Source organism: Cornus florida, unplaced genomic scaffold, assembly GCF_030987335.1.
Source record: "Cornus florida cultivar Cherokee Brave unplaced genomic scaffold, ASM3098733v1 CherokeeBrave_3.0.0_Hap2_Chr04, whole genome shotgun sequence".
NCBI lineage: Eukaryota > Viridiplantae > Streptophyta > Magnoliopsida > Cornales > Cornaceae > Cornus > Cornus florida.
In genome coordinates, this window is record NW_026775574.1 from 77,595,871 (window position 1) to 77,613,178 (window position 17,308).

Sequence of the window (17,308 nt, forward strand, 5' to 3'; positions counted from 1 at the left end):
TTGATGTTGGTGGGAGGAATGCATGCCTTTGGATCTATTGACTCAAAATTGCTAAAAGGCAAAAAATGTATATTTTCTTTATGAAAGGTCTTTGAATTTTAGACCATTCACTAGTATGTATATAGAATTTGACAGGTTGAAGTTTGATCAATTTTGATTGTTGAGTTGTTTTTAAAGTTTAATCTAAGGTGAGGAAACCTTATTTGTTATATAGAGTTTTAAGAACATTTTCATAAGGTTCGTGTTAAGGCCAACCTTACATTGTAGTTATGAATTGACCCTGATACCATTCGTTCTAACCTCGCATTACAATTAGGGATTGACTCTGATATCATCTGTCAAGACTCAATTTAGGTTGTGTAAATATTGTCCGTTTTACATTCTCTTATCCGTTCAGATCAGATGAATCACCTTGTAAGTGTCAACAATTTTTTCCAAGCGATGTGAGACGTAATCCATCTCATACTAACATGACATAATATGAAAGATTAATTGGACATACCAAACAAAACTATAAGAGAAAGGAAGTGAACAACTAGTTGGTGTCAATTTGATATAATACATAGGGAGAGTAGGGTTGTCACAAGTGTTAAGAGGGAACAGTTTGGTAAAACTAGTGGCAATTAATGGGTATTATTGTCCATCCAAATAAGAAAGAATGTGAACGCGTGTGGGGTTATTGTGTAATTCTACGGGGAATTTAAGGGCATTTATGGAATGTTCCGGACTCTGCTTTCGTAACGGTAAAAAAGGTGGAAAGCTTCATCGCTTAAGGCCGAAAAACCGCGTCCGAGACTAACGGCGGATTGTTCAACGCCACGCTGGCGTTAACATGACCTCTTGTTTTTCTCTCTCTAAAAAGATATATAAACACGCATATATATACATATATATAGAGAGAGAGAGAGAGAGAGACGCATACACACATTTACATACACTCTATAGACTAGGACCAGATATATTCTCCTTCAAGTCCTTTCAGATTCATGCGGTGAAACCTTAAAAATTTAAACGTATACTACTTGGGTTTTGTTTGGACAGGACATCTCTATTGTTAAGGGATTGTTTGGATAGGGTGTTACTTGCATAGGCTCGTTGGTACTCTTTTATTTTTGGTTCCACTTTTAACGGACTCTTTTATTTTTGGTTCCACTTTTATCGAACGTTACACAGAGAGTTTTTGAGTCAAATAATTAATGCCTTCCATTCCATAGTTGTTCTTTCGTTAGGTCTATTTGGTAACAGTTTCTGTTTTTTTAATGTGGAATGTATTCAATAGTGATTGGAAGAATAGTCGGTAGGTAAAATTTGTTTCCATATTGGGTAGAATGAGTTTTTTTTTTTTTAAAATACTGTTCATTCATACAGTGTTTTGCTACAGTGCGAACACATTAGGAAACATCAAATTGGTGTTTTCGATTTGGGCATCTTTTCAGAAACAAACGAACTGTTTTGGTGTTTTGCTTTGCTACAACACACCACCCGTAACAAAAAAAACGAAACAAAATTAGTTGGCAAACAGGCCCTTAGATAGGATCATTGCTACTGTTTTGTTTTTAGTTCCAATTTTGTTGGATGTTCCATAAGCAATGCTTTTGAAAAGGATGCCATGATAGTTGTGATAGTCATCTTGCCTTAATCCTGCATAAATAGGACTAACAATGATCATCCAATAAGATTGTTTTGTTAGATGTTATAGGGGAAAAAACAGGAGGTAAACAGTACCATAAGGTAGAAATATATATATATTTTGATAATTGGGGTGTTGGGGACTTTTGCTCAACAAATTCACGAGACCCGTGCAAAGCGACCCCCTCTACACGAATCGGATAAAGCTCGGTCTATATCCGCGGCCGTAACTCCTAAAGAATTGATCGCACTTGAAAAAATTCGAACATAAAACTTAATACTTCACGAGGCACTAAGTCCTAGGGATTCACCATTGGAGCCAACCCCTTGGGATTATAAGAGAAATATATTTAATAGCACACAATATATGCAATATGTAGAAGTGTTACAAGGAGGTCTTCTCCGACATCATATCCTTATGGAAAAGTGATCGAGTATATACTGATTGAGTGTTAGCATTACCTAATTACTTTAAGCTTTTGGGTCAGACTGCGAAACATGTCAAACCACGGAGCACTTGGTCCGTTACAGTTGGTAGAGACGGAGCAAGTCCTTGATCCGGTGCTAGTTCTTTAGTTATCTGGAAATGCATAGAAACATGATGAATATAAGATCTTCTCCAGAAAGAGGTCAAGGTAAGGATCGGTTGGCCAACAACTCATATCTTCAAAATACAGAAAGCAAAAAAAGTTTTCCTAAAAAATCAGACACTGGAGTAAATTTCAACTTCTTCTTCTTTCTGGTAGTTAAGAAATAAACGCATCAATTATTATCCCACTCGGGACTCGAACACTCAACATCCCATTAAAAGATGAAATTTTTACCAGAAATTTCATCTTAGAAATAGATTGAATACAAAAAAATACAATGTACTAAAAATTCACAAAGTCAATCTGCAAATACCATTCCAAACAAAATCCGAACGCCAAACCCTACTGACGTCAAAGCAATTTGCTGGCCATTTGTGTGTACATGAGTGCGCTGTGTGAGCGCATTTGCTTGTAAATGCAACTTCACCAAAGAGAAGACTTTGTTATGTTGAAGGTATATATACTGTTATGAACATTGATATCTTGTTTGATCATGTTTGTCCATGACGAAAAAATGGACATAAAAATGCCGGATTAGCAGGATTTCAACATTTACAAAACTAAAAACAAATGGTTATAAACCACACCCCCTCACAAAAGAAACTCACCTCTAGCTTTTTATGAAGTTGTACTTGGATTCAACATAGCCTTCTGCATCCCATAAAAATGATCCAAATGCAACCGCCTCCAATACCAGCATCGTCAATCCAGAGAATGTGACAGCAACAACTTCATCATTAGACGTGTCAAGGGATCCATCCTGGGCAATCCTAATATCAGGCCTCCCAAACAGTGCCTGAGTTTGCTTTTCAATCAAAGAAACAGCTTCCTTGGATCTTATGGTTGCGTATCTCTGAAGTGTCTCTGCATCCAGATACATCACATAAGATCTCAACCTATACGACTTTTCCTCGCCAGAATCCATTAAGCTCTCTCCGTCTCCATCGTCAGGTGGGATCCGTATCAATGAATCTGGATCCCAGAGCTGGTTTGCTGGTGCTGGATCGTCAAATCTCATCTGGTTTTTCTTTATACGCTCAGGAAGGGTGTTCATGGATCTCTCGAGTTGAAATCTCTCGTCAACTCTTCTCAGGAAATACCCATACATAATGGAAGCAGCATACAGTTTTCCAAGTTTGATTTTGCTGATCTCAACAATGGTATCCAGGGGTCCCACGACCGGCTCCCCGATGACAATAGATAAGTGGCTCTGTATCATCTCAAATGCTTCAGCAGAGTGCACAGATTCAAGTTTCTGTTCTTGATTTGGCCAAAAATCTACCCTGCCAATAGGATCTGAGGTTGCCAATATTTTTGGGATCATTGAAATTCCATTGTCTACAAATTTCTGTACAATCAAGCAGTATATTATCTCCTCCAATGCCTTGCGCCTTTCCTTCTCCTTGACCTCAGCTATTCTCCTGAAATTAAGTGTGATAACCGAATTATCATTTTCATTCAGCCAGCAGTTATATCATTTAGCAAGCAAAGTATCAAACAGATGAGAGAAGACCACTTCTTATGAAATCCTGTTGCTAAACATGAAGCACGCAAAAGCATACTAAATCGTTTTTTTAATTTTGAATGGGAGAAGCAGAATTGACAGGATTGACAAACAGTTGAACAACTGGTGTGAGCAATGCACCAACATACACTGCAGAATGTGGTATCACTGACCCTAATGTTCCCATTGTTCAGACAAGTGCTCTTCCAACCCAGTAAACTAGAAAGTTAACGAAAGAATTAGTCAATTGTGAATAAAGCCTCTCGTCTTTACTCCAACTCTCCAACTACCAGCTTAACTTTCTTCATTTTATATAAACTTTTATTCTTTTGTTAGTTCATCCAACTTTCTGTTATGCTAGATTTATGAGGACTCCTAGGAGTTGATGTCAGGTTCGGCTCCCTCCCCATTAAATACTTTAAAATTTATCTTAATTTACCCCTCAATATCGCCACATCAGCACCAAAGCATGGGGACCACTATTTAATTAGTCGCTTATATTAACCGCTATACCAAAAAATAACCTCATATATGATTATTAACCATTCACTACAATCAAACATATAACAGTTTCCAACAGTGTAAAATCATTTGGACAGGCTGCAAAAGAGTATACAATGTCTTTAGCCCACTGATCAGACATTTAGTTAAGTTTGTTGCTCTGGTCAGTGGAAACTATCAGAGGTGTCCAAGACCAGATTCCATTTTTCTAGATAATTTCTGCTACCAGCATAATAACGCGGTCTAGCTTTTCAATAGATATTTTACTGAAACATGAAGGTGCTGAATTTTATTTCTGTCGATAAGTCTACGGAGAAATGGTCCAAGCAGAAGGTGACAAACTGTCACACAAGAACTTCATTAATGATGCAATTTGTCTCACTAATCCATGTTAAAATCTCTAAATAAGTGAAGTATTAGAATGCTACATGTACACCTTTTTCCCTCTCAAATAGTAATGACATCTATAAATAATATGAATTTGTTCACATTAACCAATACTTTAATACGTTTAACTTCCCGATGCAAAAAAAAAACTGCTGAGAAATGATGTACTATTACCGCTACAAGGACACTAAGGGAAAAGTATTTAAAAATAGGTGAAGTGTTAGATTGTGTTAGATACACTTTCTCCCTCTAATTTAGTTAACTACATCTACCTAAGGACAACTAGCTACGGGAAACATGAATGCACAATAGAATCTTTCACATGAAAAAAAACAAAAATGTATTTAAAGTAAAAACAGAACAGCATTTCACGTGAGTTGACACGGTTAACCTCTCCATGCATACCACTGGTGAGAAATGATGTACCACTACAAGGACATGAATGAGAGATTCGGAATAACTCAACAGATCCAGAAGTCTTGGTAGATTCGAGTAAAATTGTTTTCAAACACAAAGAAGTTCAAAATCCAATCTTAATTCTACCCTGACTTGATTAAATATGTCCATGAAGGCTCAATCCTTTGTAAGTAAAATGTTGCGGAGCTGGTGACCCGATAAAGTTTGTCTATATATCCATAATTTGCATATATTCATGTGATGAAGTATGATAGCTTGCAGAAACTACGCACTTCAGCACACTGCAGGCATCTTTTCATTTTCTCCTATATTTACACAATGTGATATAATTTGTCGCTATGCAAGTGATACTTCAACTTTAGGATCTTTACTAGCATGCACACGTCAATTTTCAATGTTGTATAACATGTTATGTTACGCATACAAAACCAACAATGGATTCACCGTGGAGTACGTTTGTGTAACAGATTAAAAAACAATAGCTAGAACTAGTATTCTAGTACTACCATAGAAGCCAAATCATTTTTTTTAATAAGTATCATAGCAGCCAAATCATGAGTACCAATTATAACCAATACTGTAAGTTACTAAGAATTGAAGAGTCAAAAAATCCAAAATAAAAAGAATATTGTAACCCCAAGTAATTGGGAAAAGTCTTTGGTGGTGGTGGTGGTTCTTACAAGAATATGGAATGTTAAAAGATCCCACAAGAGTATGGTGAAAAGTTTCCACCATGACACAACTCTATACATGTTTATCAATCATAAAACGTTATTATACATGAAAGAGCCATCACTTCATGTAATGATCAAAACTCAAGCTAAGTGTATCAACATGGTTTTGAGTTTGAGGTAGCCATTTAATCCAGAAAAAAGCAGGAAATTAGGTTTGTATTTGCCCATCCTTCTCAAAACTATGCACTAGCAGAAACAGCATTGGATGGTGGCCTTTTTATCATTATCATGAAAATTTTAATGGAGCATACATAAATCCAAACTTAGCCAAAACCTAAATCAAGTTTTAAACCCCCAACATAAGCCAACCTAAACCAATCACAGAAATCCAAAACTTTTACACTAGGGGCAAGGTAGGCTGCTCATAAAGTTCTCTTATTGATCCCAAATCCTATATAAAGATTAAACACATTTATTTTTTTGATAAGTAAAGATTAAACAAATTTCTGTACCACATATATACTATATGGTGCTTGTTTGCTTCAGTTATTTGGAAAAAATTCTGAATCACTTCATAAAAATAAAAATAAAAAATAAATCACAAAACTAAAATAGATAATTATCTTATATTAGGTTTTTTTTTTTATCACTCTAATTTCATATAACAAGATCCGATAATCTGTTAGCCAAACGAGTTTTCAGACTATTTTTTGTTGTTTCTAATCTTTGAGAATAGCAACCTATCGGTCATAGTTATCCAAACATCTCACTCTTTGTATGTCAGTCATACTTTTTGCCCTGCACAGAATAGATCTTTCTTATATGCACAAAAAACGTATAATAACAACAAAAGCCTTTCCCAGCTACAGAAAAACGTACAAACAAAATGATACTATGTAATAAATCTGAATTATAGAATTGCAGTGCAGAATAGATTGGGTTTATGCTTAAAGAAAGAGAGATATTGGATTAGATGTGAGCATGGCCATTATGCCCAGTGCCTCAATAAAAGACCAGTCCACCTTATGTGAGGATGAACAGTTTTTAAGCATAAGCAAACCCATTGTTAGGATGAGATTATGCTGGCAACAAGAGAATTTTTAAGTAGAGAGAAGAGATATCAACAAGTTGACAACAGTCTAGATGCAATTCCAGTGGCATAAGGGAAAAGAAAAAGAAAAAAGAAAGAAAAGATGAGAGAAACAATAAAAATGTTCATAGGCAATCACACCAGAAATCTGAGATGAAATCATGCCTCATGTTGGGGGAACATTCATTTTAAAAGGAAAAGTACATAGTAAAGAGAGAGATAGGATCACAACTGCTTATTTTTATCTCCCATTGTTATAACCGCAAAAAGGAAAATATGGAATACAAATATTTGCATTTCCGGTTCCAGTCCCCTAGTTTGTGGACATTTCATTAACATGGAACTTATGCAATGCTGGCCTTTCACTATAAATCTGATGATTTTAAGAGACTAAAAATCGAAGATATGTCCTATTTGTGTACTGTGTCGATCTCAAAAAGTGACAGTTCATTGGTATACCAAAATAAATGCAGAATAGAAGAAAAAAGAGAGGAAATGTGCAAGTTTTCTTAAGGTATGTTCCCTATAATAGAGTTATAACCTCTATTACATGTACTCTTCTGAATGCATGGATAGCCCATGTCAAATACATGGTGCACGGACATGAGTAGAAGATATTGTGTTTGATGTCTCTGGTCGGACATACATCCAGCAATCATGTTCAATAATTCAAGTTTACCATATAGCTGTGCATGAACTTTCATTATATTATTTTTGTTGAATGGTTGCTTCAGAATGTGCAGAAATTTTCAAGTGGAACACTGTTACATAAAAACAGAAACCCAAAGGGCCATACAACCAAGGGCTTATCCCAAGTGGTATTACCATCTCCTTCCATATGGAAGGTTAAGAATTCAAATCCCCAATGGGGTAAATGGGAGTGCGAGTCATTTACAACCCAAAAAAAGAAAAGGAGAATGATTGTGTAGCTACTGAAATGGAGGCAAATCATATATATGCATACATACATAGACATACACATCTATGGAAACGAAAGAACTTACTTGTAGAGGAGGAGATCTTGTGATGAAAGTTTAGCTTCTTCTCTCTGGGCATCTCTATCAGTCTGAAGGTTCTCAAGTTGTTGATCAATGGCTGCAGGGAGCAAATGTGGATGGGTTTGCAAAATTTGTGCCAAAAGCTGACCAACAGGGGATTCAAATCCAAGAGGAGCAATGGGCACCAAATTGTCACCGGAATTCCCTGATGCCCTCACTGTTAAACCTCTTGCTAGGGACTTGAATGACCTGATTCCAAATTTTGGAAAGGAGTATGAAGGACAACTCTACAAAATAAATGAGATTGTGAGTAACACATAAATGAGCATCGCAAAGGCATGAATTCAAAAGTTCCAGAAATATCAGTCCCTTCAAGAGGAGTAGAGCGGCGGCGAGCAAGCAGGTGAAGTATAATCAGAAAGCCAAAAGCTTTTCGTTAGGTCCAAAAGCTTCTGTCAAAGCAAAAGATCTGATCCAACATACCCAAATGAATTTGACTTTACTCTTTTTGTTTCCGAAACAACTCTCATCAACTAGTTTCATTCAAAAAATCTTCCGAATTTCATTTTATTGAAATAAAAAATCAATATCAACTTTACCAAATACGTTCATTAGGCTCCACTAACTGGAGTTACTATTTTCTGAGGACGCCAATAAGGAAAGAACTGCTGTTCAAAATTTAAATTCTTTTCACTTCTAACATTTTCCCTCAGCAATCAATCAAAGAATACAGAATTTGAAAGACAGAAGGTTGAATTTGACAAAGCATTTTTTGAGCATCAGCCTCTCATGCATATCATTAATGTTGGATCCAAGCATTTTACTTGCTAAACTCAACATGCTTATTGAGATTTGAGTACTCATTCAGTTACAGTTACTTTATTAATTCTTAGATAATCGCCGTATCACATATGCAACAAGTAGATACATATATTGGCCCATTTACAACAAGCTTATCTTATAAAACAGTGAATCACCATCAACCACAATATGCAAACCAGATATTCATTGCACATTATTAACTAACTCAATTACAATACAAACTAGTGTAGAAAATCCAAATTAATACATAAAAGAATTTCATTTCTGAATATGAGAAGTACATTAAGCAATTTACTGGAGAGAAAAAAAGTACAATAAGCATCCATCAATAAGGTTCAAAAGGATTATAGTACTGCCTCTCGTATCTAAGCTTGTAATATTATTAGAATGACTTAATTCTCTTTTAAGCCACCAAAAGTCCTAAACCTTTTTCGGGCCACCTGGACACAATATTTTTAGGGGAAAAAAAATCCATTGTTGGAGTTGAAAAAAAGAATGAAAATACTTAAAAGAATTTGGCTTAAATTAAGTTAAAGAGGGGACCAAAAACATCAAAATGAAATATTATGTTCTCAATTTTCTTTCTAAGTTTTGTTCTGATATGCTGCCAGTAAAATAAAACTTTTTCCACAAGCAGCATTAAGCCTCTTAGAAGTCAATAAATTTTTTAAGTTGATCCTTTCTTTTACATTAGTGTACTTCAAGGCATTTCATTTGTCAAAACAAATTTATATCAATGAGAACTCATACACAATATCTACCTTCAGAAAAGAGCATTATTATTTTTTTTTAATTTTTTTTTTTTCAAATGTAGGTATATTAAATGTAAAACCCTTCTCTTTTCCAGTCAAAGCTACTAAATTGACCAAGCACAAGGTGTGCGAAAAACATTCACTTTTATTCAGAAAACATGTTCAGAACTCATATTTTGAGTGCTGAATCCAATTTATCAGGCCCCTTGGATTTAAATTTATTGTGGTTTTGTTCTCCCAAAAAAAAAAAAAAAAAAAAAAGGTTCATTTTCTGAATTCTATCGCAAATGCTTGTATTCCACTCTCAATTCGCTCTATGAATTCGTTATCTCGGGTTCCAAACTACTTCAATATCTAATAAGGTTCGGATTTTTAACATCATTTCGTTTCCTACAGTTTCTCGGCAACCAAGCAAAGCCTCCCGAACCCCAAACAAATAAAGACAATACAAAAACATGCTCATTTATATACATACATATATATGTGTGTGTGTGTTACAAGGAGATGAAAACTTACTCTGATGATTCCAGAAGAAAGAAATAGCTTTGAATCGGAGAATGTGTGAAAATGCCTCAATTCCGGGGACTTGAAGCCGCCGGTGGAGGGACTAACTACCGATACGTCCGCTATGACTCCAGAAATTTGCATACTTCTTCTTCAAGTCCAAGGCTACTAGGCTAGGGTTTTGAAAGCTAAATTTTAGAGAGAAATACTTAGATAGAGAGAGAGAGGGGGAGTCTGGTAGTAAAAAGCAGAGATTTCCCATTTTTTGCGATTTATTGGTGGTAGACTTGTAAATTTCGATTTTTTTGGGAGAAGATGACGTGGCAGACTTTTATTCAAATTTTAGGCTAATCCAATCCTACAGGATATTAATTAATCAACATTTATTTTCTTATTAATAGATATACATTTGCTTAATGTTTAGAATGAGACTTGATTTTTCTTATAACTAATAACCTCTTTTAATTTATAAGGACTTGAAAACGTATGCATTGACTAATGATTTAATTGTATAATACCATATTCGTTACAATAGAGGATTTTGATCGACTCCTTAAAAACACATATATGAAATTTCAAAATTAAATAATAAGTAAGAACTAGGAATTAAGGCCATTGATGTGATCTATAACAAAATATCAAAGTGAAATTGTAAAACCACTTGTTTTTATTACTGATTAATTTTGAAAAACTAACGAGTTATGCTACAAAAAAAAAAAAAAAAAAAAAAAAAAAAAAAAAAAAAAAAAAAAAAAACCTACAGTATAAGTTGATTAAATTATTTGTTATTTATTTATTAGTAAAGTATGTATGAAAAGTAGTGTTCTATAACTTTTCAAGAAAAAAAATAAAATTATTTTCAAAATTAGTAAGGCTAACAAGTGGACCACCTAAATGAGTTAGCGAGACCTACACGTGACTTATATCATTTAATGGTTAATTTATCTAAATAATTTGTGTATTTGCGATTACAAGAAAGAGTATCTTCTCGCTGGTTTATTTATTTGTTTTTTAATTTTGTAATTAAAAAATATGTGTGCATTGGACTTTATTTGCCATGTTCTAATCTGCAGTTGAGCACCATAATGAGTATAAACAATGTGTCTTTCTAGTTGAAATAAAAGTGATTAAAACACATTTATATTCTAGTTTTAGATGGAAAGAACAATATTTCTCTAGAATTGCATTAATGCTATCCTGATCCTATTGATGTCACCCTTCGTGAACTTACTTATTACTACTATTAAAAAAAAAAAAGGGGGCGTAAATCGTACACCAGGTGTAAGTACTCTATATTGGATTGGTCGATATTTGAAATAGGACAATTATTATGGGACAATTAAAAATAGAAAGATGAACAACTCATATGAGACACAGAGAGCACGTTTTAATCGCACCACGACGAGCATAAACTATTCAACAATAATTAAATAATACCGTGTCCATTCTAAATTCAAAATAAAGGAGAGGAAAATTAAACAAGAAATTATACATGTTTTAAATTCAAGTTGAACATTTTATCATTTGAAGATGCAAATAATTTTCTCTCTCTATTTAGACAGAATCTCATTACATTTTCAATTAAAAAAAATCTCCCCCTCGCTCTCCCCCCCCCCCGCCCCCCCACTCTCTTCACTGCCTTTTTATAAGCAATTACAAGCGTTGCTGGACTACCAGTTTTGGGCCTTCTTTCTAATGGGCTTGGCCTTCTTCGATGGATCCTCCGGGCTCGGCCCATTCTGCGGTGCTTCTGTATGGGCTGAATTCAATAGTTTGACCCGATACCATGTCCGCGGATCATATCCGGCCCATATTCCTTCTAGTATCCTCAACTGCCCCCATAATTACTCCCTAATTAATTAGGGGGTAATTGCTAGAAGCTGCTGATCATGACTTATCGCCTCGAGAAGATCTCTTGGCAAAATGGATGGTTGGATTCGGGAATCGATGCTCCGAGATTCAAAAAAAACTCCTCGATTTCCCGAATCCTTGGTCTTCGGGCCCACCTTGTCTTTATAAGCCTCAGGGATGCTACGTCAATCTTCTTTACCGTCTCTTCCGAATCAAATCTTCTCCTGCGATTTCTTGCAAAAGTTCCTTTTTTCAGCGACCTTGCAGTACTCTTTGACGTTTTCACTCTCTGAGGTTAGTTTTGTTTGCCTTTCTCTTTCGGAAAACCTCTTTTTCTCCCTTAAAATCTTCATTCATTCTCACCATGACTATAGATCTAGATGTTCTTCGCATGAGACTTCATCTTTCTGACAATATACAAATTAGAAAATTGCCCTAAAGAGGTGGATATTAGAACTGGTGCTGGCCTTATTCCCGGCGAGGTTCTATTTTCCCATCTTTATCTTAACCTCATTAGGTTCCCTCTGCATCCCTTCTTTAACTATGTTTTTAATAAACTGAAACTTTCCCCTTTGCAAGTAAACCCAAATTTCCTTAGGGTTTTATCTGTTATGTTGCTTCTGAACCGTGATAGAGGTATAGATCTGGACCTCGTAGATCTTCTCCTCTGTTACAAGGTTAGCAAAATCCGAATTGATGAATCGTTTTACCACTTCTACCCAATTGAGAAGAGGTCCATTTGCAAAGATAAAATCAAATCTAAGAAGGGTTGGAGGAAAAATATAATTGGGATTAGGGGAGCCTGGTTTTCTCCAGCCGCAGAGGATTTCCCTATCCCGAACGCTTTTGGAGAGTGTTCTGTCTCTTCATATAAAAAATACAAAATCCATAAGAGTGACTGTCCTTGCGAGGTTTACGTTCCTCGCTTTTGTACTTTCTTATGCCGTTCCTTAGGCATTCCTTGTGATGATTTGAGCTACGGTGTTTGCAGGGATAGGGATAACTATTTGAAGAAGTACGTTTTGACCAACATTCCCTCTTGCTCGGATTTCCTTACCTCAGACAACCTTTTTGCTCTCTTAGCCCTTGGCAAGACAATGAGTCAGCTCCAGATCCCTTCATTCGGTAGGAAGAAAGCTGCCCCCAGGACCGTTGTTGCCCCTGCAACAACTTCTTCTCTAGTTTCAATATCTTCCTCTGCCACTATTTCTGATACCACTCCTTCCACCGATCCGAACGTGACAGCTACCGACCCGATCTCCAACACTACGACTATCAATCCGAATGTGACCCCTTCTGTCAGCAACCTTCCCAGCTCTGCTACTGCTACCGCTCGGTAAAAAACGAGAGGAAAAAGGCATCAGCCTGATAGTGCTCTCAGCCTTGATGACGTTCCTCTGTCACAGAGGGTTAGGCCTTTTGGCCGAGTGTCCGTACACCCTCTGACTAGGCCTCCTACCCCCTCTGGTTATACCTCTGTCAATGCCTCTGCCTCTGTAATAGCACCATGGAACCCTCACTTTATTCGAACGGACGGATCGTCTGTAAAGCCGGACGAGACCATGTTCAAGGACGGTCAGACCGCTATGGCATACTACAGGAGCATGTAGACTCCTAAGGACATTGAGGTAGCCAAGGGTCTGTCTCAAAAGGAAGTGTTCAGCCGGTTCCCCTTATCTGCCATGGAGGTAACTTCTGTCCCTCAGTCAATGAATCTTTACATAGTCTTTACATTCGATTTCTTCTGACCATTTACTCGGCTTAATCAGTTATCATGTATATCTCTACAGACCCTATACGAGATGATGGCCATGCAGAAACAGGTTGAGCTGGTAAATGCCAAGGTTCATATGCTCTCTGACAACCTTGGTGCAGCTAACAAGGAGAACGATGCTTTAGGTGCTCAGAATACCGAGCTGATGGTTCAGCTCAACAAAGTTGAGAAGGAGAGGGACGCTCTGAAAAAGGAGACGGACTCCCTTCAAGACGAAAAGAACGCTCTGCAACTTGAGAAGAGTGTCTGGCATACCGAGCAAGAATCTCTTAAGGCTGAGAAGGAAGAACTTCAGCGCCTTCTGAGTGATAAGCAATCCGCTCGGATGGCCTTTGAGAAAAGAGCTCTAGAGGAGCGTGATGCTTTACCCTCAGCACCATCAGCAAGGTAAATGGTGGTATGCTGGCTTTACACGCTCAGGGTTGGGGCCCTCAGATATGCTCAGGGGTTCCGAGAGGGTTATATTGATCTTTTTCCAGTTGAAGATCAGACCGGTTCTACCCCTGATGAGGTTGACAAAGAGCTAGAGATTGATCCTTCGGGTGTTTATGTCGATCCAGACTCCACCCCTACTGAGGGCATATTTGATGAATGCCAAGAGATTGCCTCTTCCAGGGTTATCCCTACTCCCTCTACTGCTCAACCTCTAGGCGTTCTTCCTCTGTCCACCGTGGCTCCCTCCGCTATTGCTGCTGAGGATGAGCCTCGGCAAAATGATTCTTCCAATGCCAATGAGGATAGAACTTAGTAGAATGATTATGTCATTCAGTTTGATTCTCCTCCTTGTGAGGACGGAACCGCCAACAGTGATGTGGGGACCGTTCAACACCATCAAGAAGCTGACGGGGCAAATGCTTCCAGTTAGAACTTTTCTGATGTACCGACCTCCTTCCTTTTGCATTTTTGTCGTCTGTATACCTCACTTTTTGTAACTCTGAAAATTCATTATTAATGAGATGGCTGACTTTTGATTGAACTCTTGCCATAAATCCCTTTACATAATGATTTAATGCTATCTGATCAGATTTTTCTCTGTATGTTAGTGGTTGGCATTCGGCTAGCGTACCACTTTGCCACACATTATTATTATATTTTTATTATTTTTTTTTGGCAAGTTTTTGGCGTTCGGCTCATAGTGCCAGCTGCCACTTACTTTGCTGAGTGGTTGGCGTTCGGCTAGAATGCCATTTGCCACTTTCACTCTTTTATTATTTGGCAAGTTTTTGGCGTTCGGCTCATAGTGCCAGCTGCCACTTACTTTGCTAAGTGGTTGGCGCTCGGCTAGTATGCCATTTGCCACTTTCACTCTTTTATTTTTTGGCAAGTTTTTGGCGTTCGGCTCATAGTGCCAGCTGCCATTTACTTTGTTGAGTGGTTGGCGCTCGGCTAGAATGCCACTTGCCACTTTCACTTTTTTTATTTTTTGGAAAGTTTTTGGCGTTCGGCTCATAGTGCCAACTGCCACTTACTTTGCTGAGTGGTTGGCGCTCGGCTAGAATGCCACTTGCCACTTTCACTCTTTTATTTTTTAGCAAGTTTTTGGCGTTCGGCTCATAGTGCCAGCTGCCATTTACTTTGCTAAGTGGTTGGCGCTCGTTTAGAATACCACTTGCCACTTTCACTCTTTTATTTTTTGGCAAGTTTTTGGCGTTCGGCTTATCGTGCCAATTGCCACTCACTTTGCTGTTTCCATAAACTCGACTTTTTAAAAGAAGATAGTTTTTTATAAATTTCGGAATTCTGTACAACTGAAAGTGAGTAACGCCAGAATTAGAACTTTAAACTTTCTACATATAATACCTTTTTAAAGACGTAACATTCCATGGCTTGTTAACCAACCTTCCGGCCATGGTCTCTAGTATATATGCCCCCTTCCCTATGACCTCTACAATTCTATATGGTCTTTCCCAAGGTGACATCATCTTTTTAACCATTCCTACCTTCTTCTTCAAAACCAAATCGCCAAGTGCGAAATCTCTATGCTTCACCCTTTTGTTATGGCTGCTAGCCAGTGTCTGTTGATAGGATGTAAGCCTTATTGCCACAACATCTCTCTTTTCCTCTAACATATCAAGGTTAAATCTCAGCATTTTGTCATTCTGTTCCTGATTCCATGCTAAGCTTCGGACAGTCGGAACCAAATATTCAACCGGTATGACTGCCTTCGGTTCCGTATGCCATGGCGAATGGGTTTTCCCCGGTCGGCCGTCTAGGGGTCGTTCTGTAAGCCCATAGGACGTTTGGGAGTTCGTCCAGCCACTTCCCTTTATGGTCTTCCAGCTTCTTCTTGATACAAGCGAAAATTGTTCTATTTGTAATTTCTGGTTGTCCATTGGCCTGGGGATGACTTATTGCTGCCAATTTTTGGTTAATTCCATATTCTTTCAGCAATTCTCTAACTTGCTTGCTGTCGAGATTGGTCCCATTATCCATAACGATTGACCTCGGGACACCAAAATGGCAAATAATATTACTCCAGATGAAGCGTCTTACATGAGTGTTATGCTCGATATGGCTCTGCTTCTACCAATTTGGTAAAGTAATCTGTTGCCAGCAATACATACTTGTTCTGAGCTCTTGTAGTTGGCAGAGGACCAACCACATCCATCCCCCATTGTGCGAAAGGCTATGGTGTGGCCATTACGTGCAAGTCCTCAGGTGGTTGGTGGATCAGTGGTCTGAACCTTTGGCACTTATCGCACCTTCTGGAGAATTCTTCCGCATCTCGTGATATGTTCGGCCAGAGGTACCCTTGCGTCATTGCTTTGTGCTCTAAAGATCTTCCCCCTGAATGATTTCCACATACACTTTCATGAATAGCTCACAGTATCTGCTGAGCCTCTGTGGGGGTGACGCACTTTAAGTACGGCCCAGAAAAAGACCTCCTGTATAACTGGTTATACACTATGGCGTACTTTGCAGCATTCGATTTGATTTTCCTAGCCTTATCTCTTTGCTCAGGTAGAGTACCATCCCGAATGTAAGTTATGATCGGATCAATCCAACTTGGCTCATATGGAATAACATTCACTTGCCATGGATCTGGGGCCGAAGGTTCTTCAAAAATGGATGGCTGGTTCAGTATTCCTACTGGAATCACCCTTGCCAATGTTTCTCCAGAACCCGAAGCACTACATGCTAGCCGATCGGCATCTTCGTTATGCTCTCTCGGTATTTGGATGAATTCAATTTTTTCAAAGTTTTTGGCTTCTCGCATAATAGCAGAATGATATGTTTCTATCGTTTCATCCTTGGTTTTATATTCGCTATTCACCTGCCGAATAATTAACTGCGAGTCACTAAAGACAGTCAAATTCCTAACCTTCAGCTCCTTGGTGAGATTAAGTCCTGCCAGCAGTGCCTCATAGTCCACTTCATTGTTGATGGCTCTGAATTCAAGCCGGAGCGCTTGACTTAGGGACGTGCCTTCTGGTGTCAGTTTGACTCCAATGCCTGCCCCCATCTGATTTGAGGATCCATCGACAAAAAGTTTCCACAAGCAACCATGAAGGTCTTCCTCCATGTCTTTTGAATCACATTCTAGTAAAAAATTTGCCACTGTTTGCCCTTTGACTGCCGTTCTGGGTTCATATGTTATGTCAAATGAGTTTAACTCTATGGCCCACTTCGTCATCCTTCCTAAGAGGTCTGGCTTGTGCAGGATTATTCTGATAGGGAAAGTGGTTAGAACGATGATAGGATGGGATTCAAAATAATGTCTGTGCTTTCTTTTCGTATGTTCTAGCGAGAGTATCACCCGCTCAGCCTTTGAATAACGTCGTTTGGCCTCAGTCATCGTTTTTGCTAACATAGAA

The 17,308-nt window shown here is 37.9% G+C and overlaps 1 protein-coding gene across 1 annotated transcript; it reads right to left on the reverse strand.

Annotated features, from left to right (window-relative positions):
* Positions 1–2,641: 2,641 nt before the first annotated feature.
* LOC132303592 (UV-B-induced protein At3g17800, chloroplastic) lies at positions 2,642–10,123 on the reverse strand. The gene is made up of 3 exons (XM_059800913.1): positions 9,881–10,123; positions 7,797–8,077; positions 2,642–3,640 (listed from the first exon to the last, which is right to left on the reverse strand). Exons 1-3 carry the CDS (start codon positions 10,010–10,012, stop codon positions 2,830–2,832), a joined length of 1,224 nt encoding a protein of 407 aa, XP_059656896.1. The 5' UTR covers positions 10,013–10,123; the 3' UTR covers positions 2,642–2,829.
* Between the last annotated feature and the right edge of the window lie 7,185 nt (positions 10,124–17,308).

Excerpts from the sequence above, each read along its gene's own strand:
- LOC132303592 (XM_059800913.1), bottom strand. The coding sequence starts at position 10,012 with ATGCAAATTTCTGGAGTCATAGCGGACGTATCGGTAGTTAGTCCCTCC. Across the intron at positions 8,078-9,880 it reads TTTCTTCTGGAATCATCAGA|AGTTGTCCTTCATACTCCTT; the intron begins GTAAGTTTTCAT and ends TTTATTTTGTAG. Across the intron at positions 3,641-7,796 it reads CAAGATCTCCTCCTCTACAA|GAGAATAGCTGAGGTCAAGG; the intron begins GTAAGTTCTTTC and ends ACTTAATTTCAG.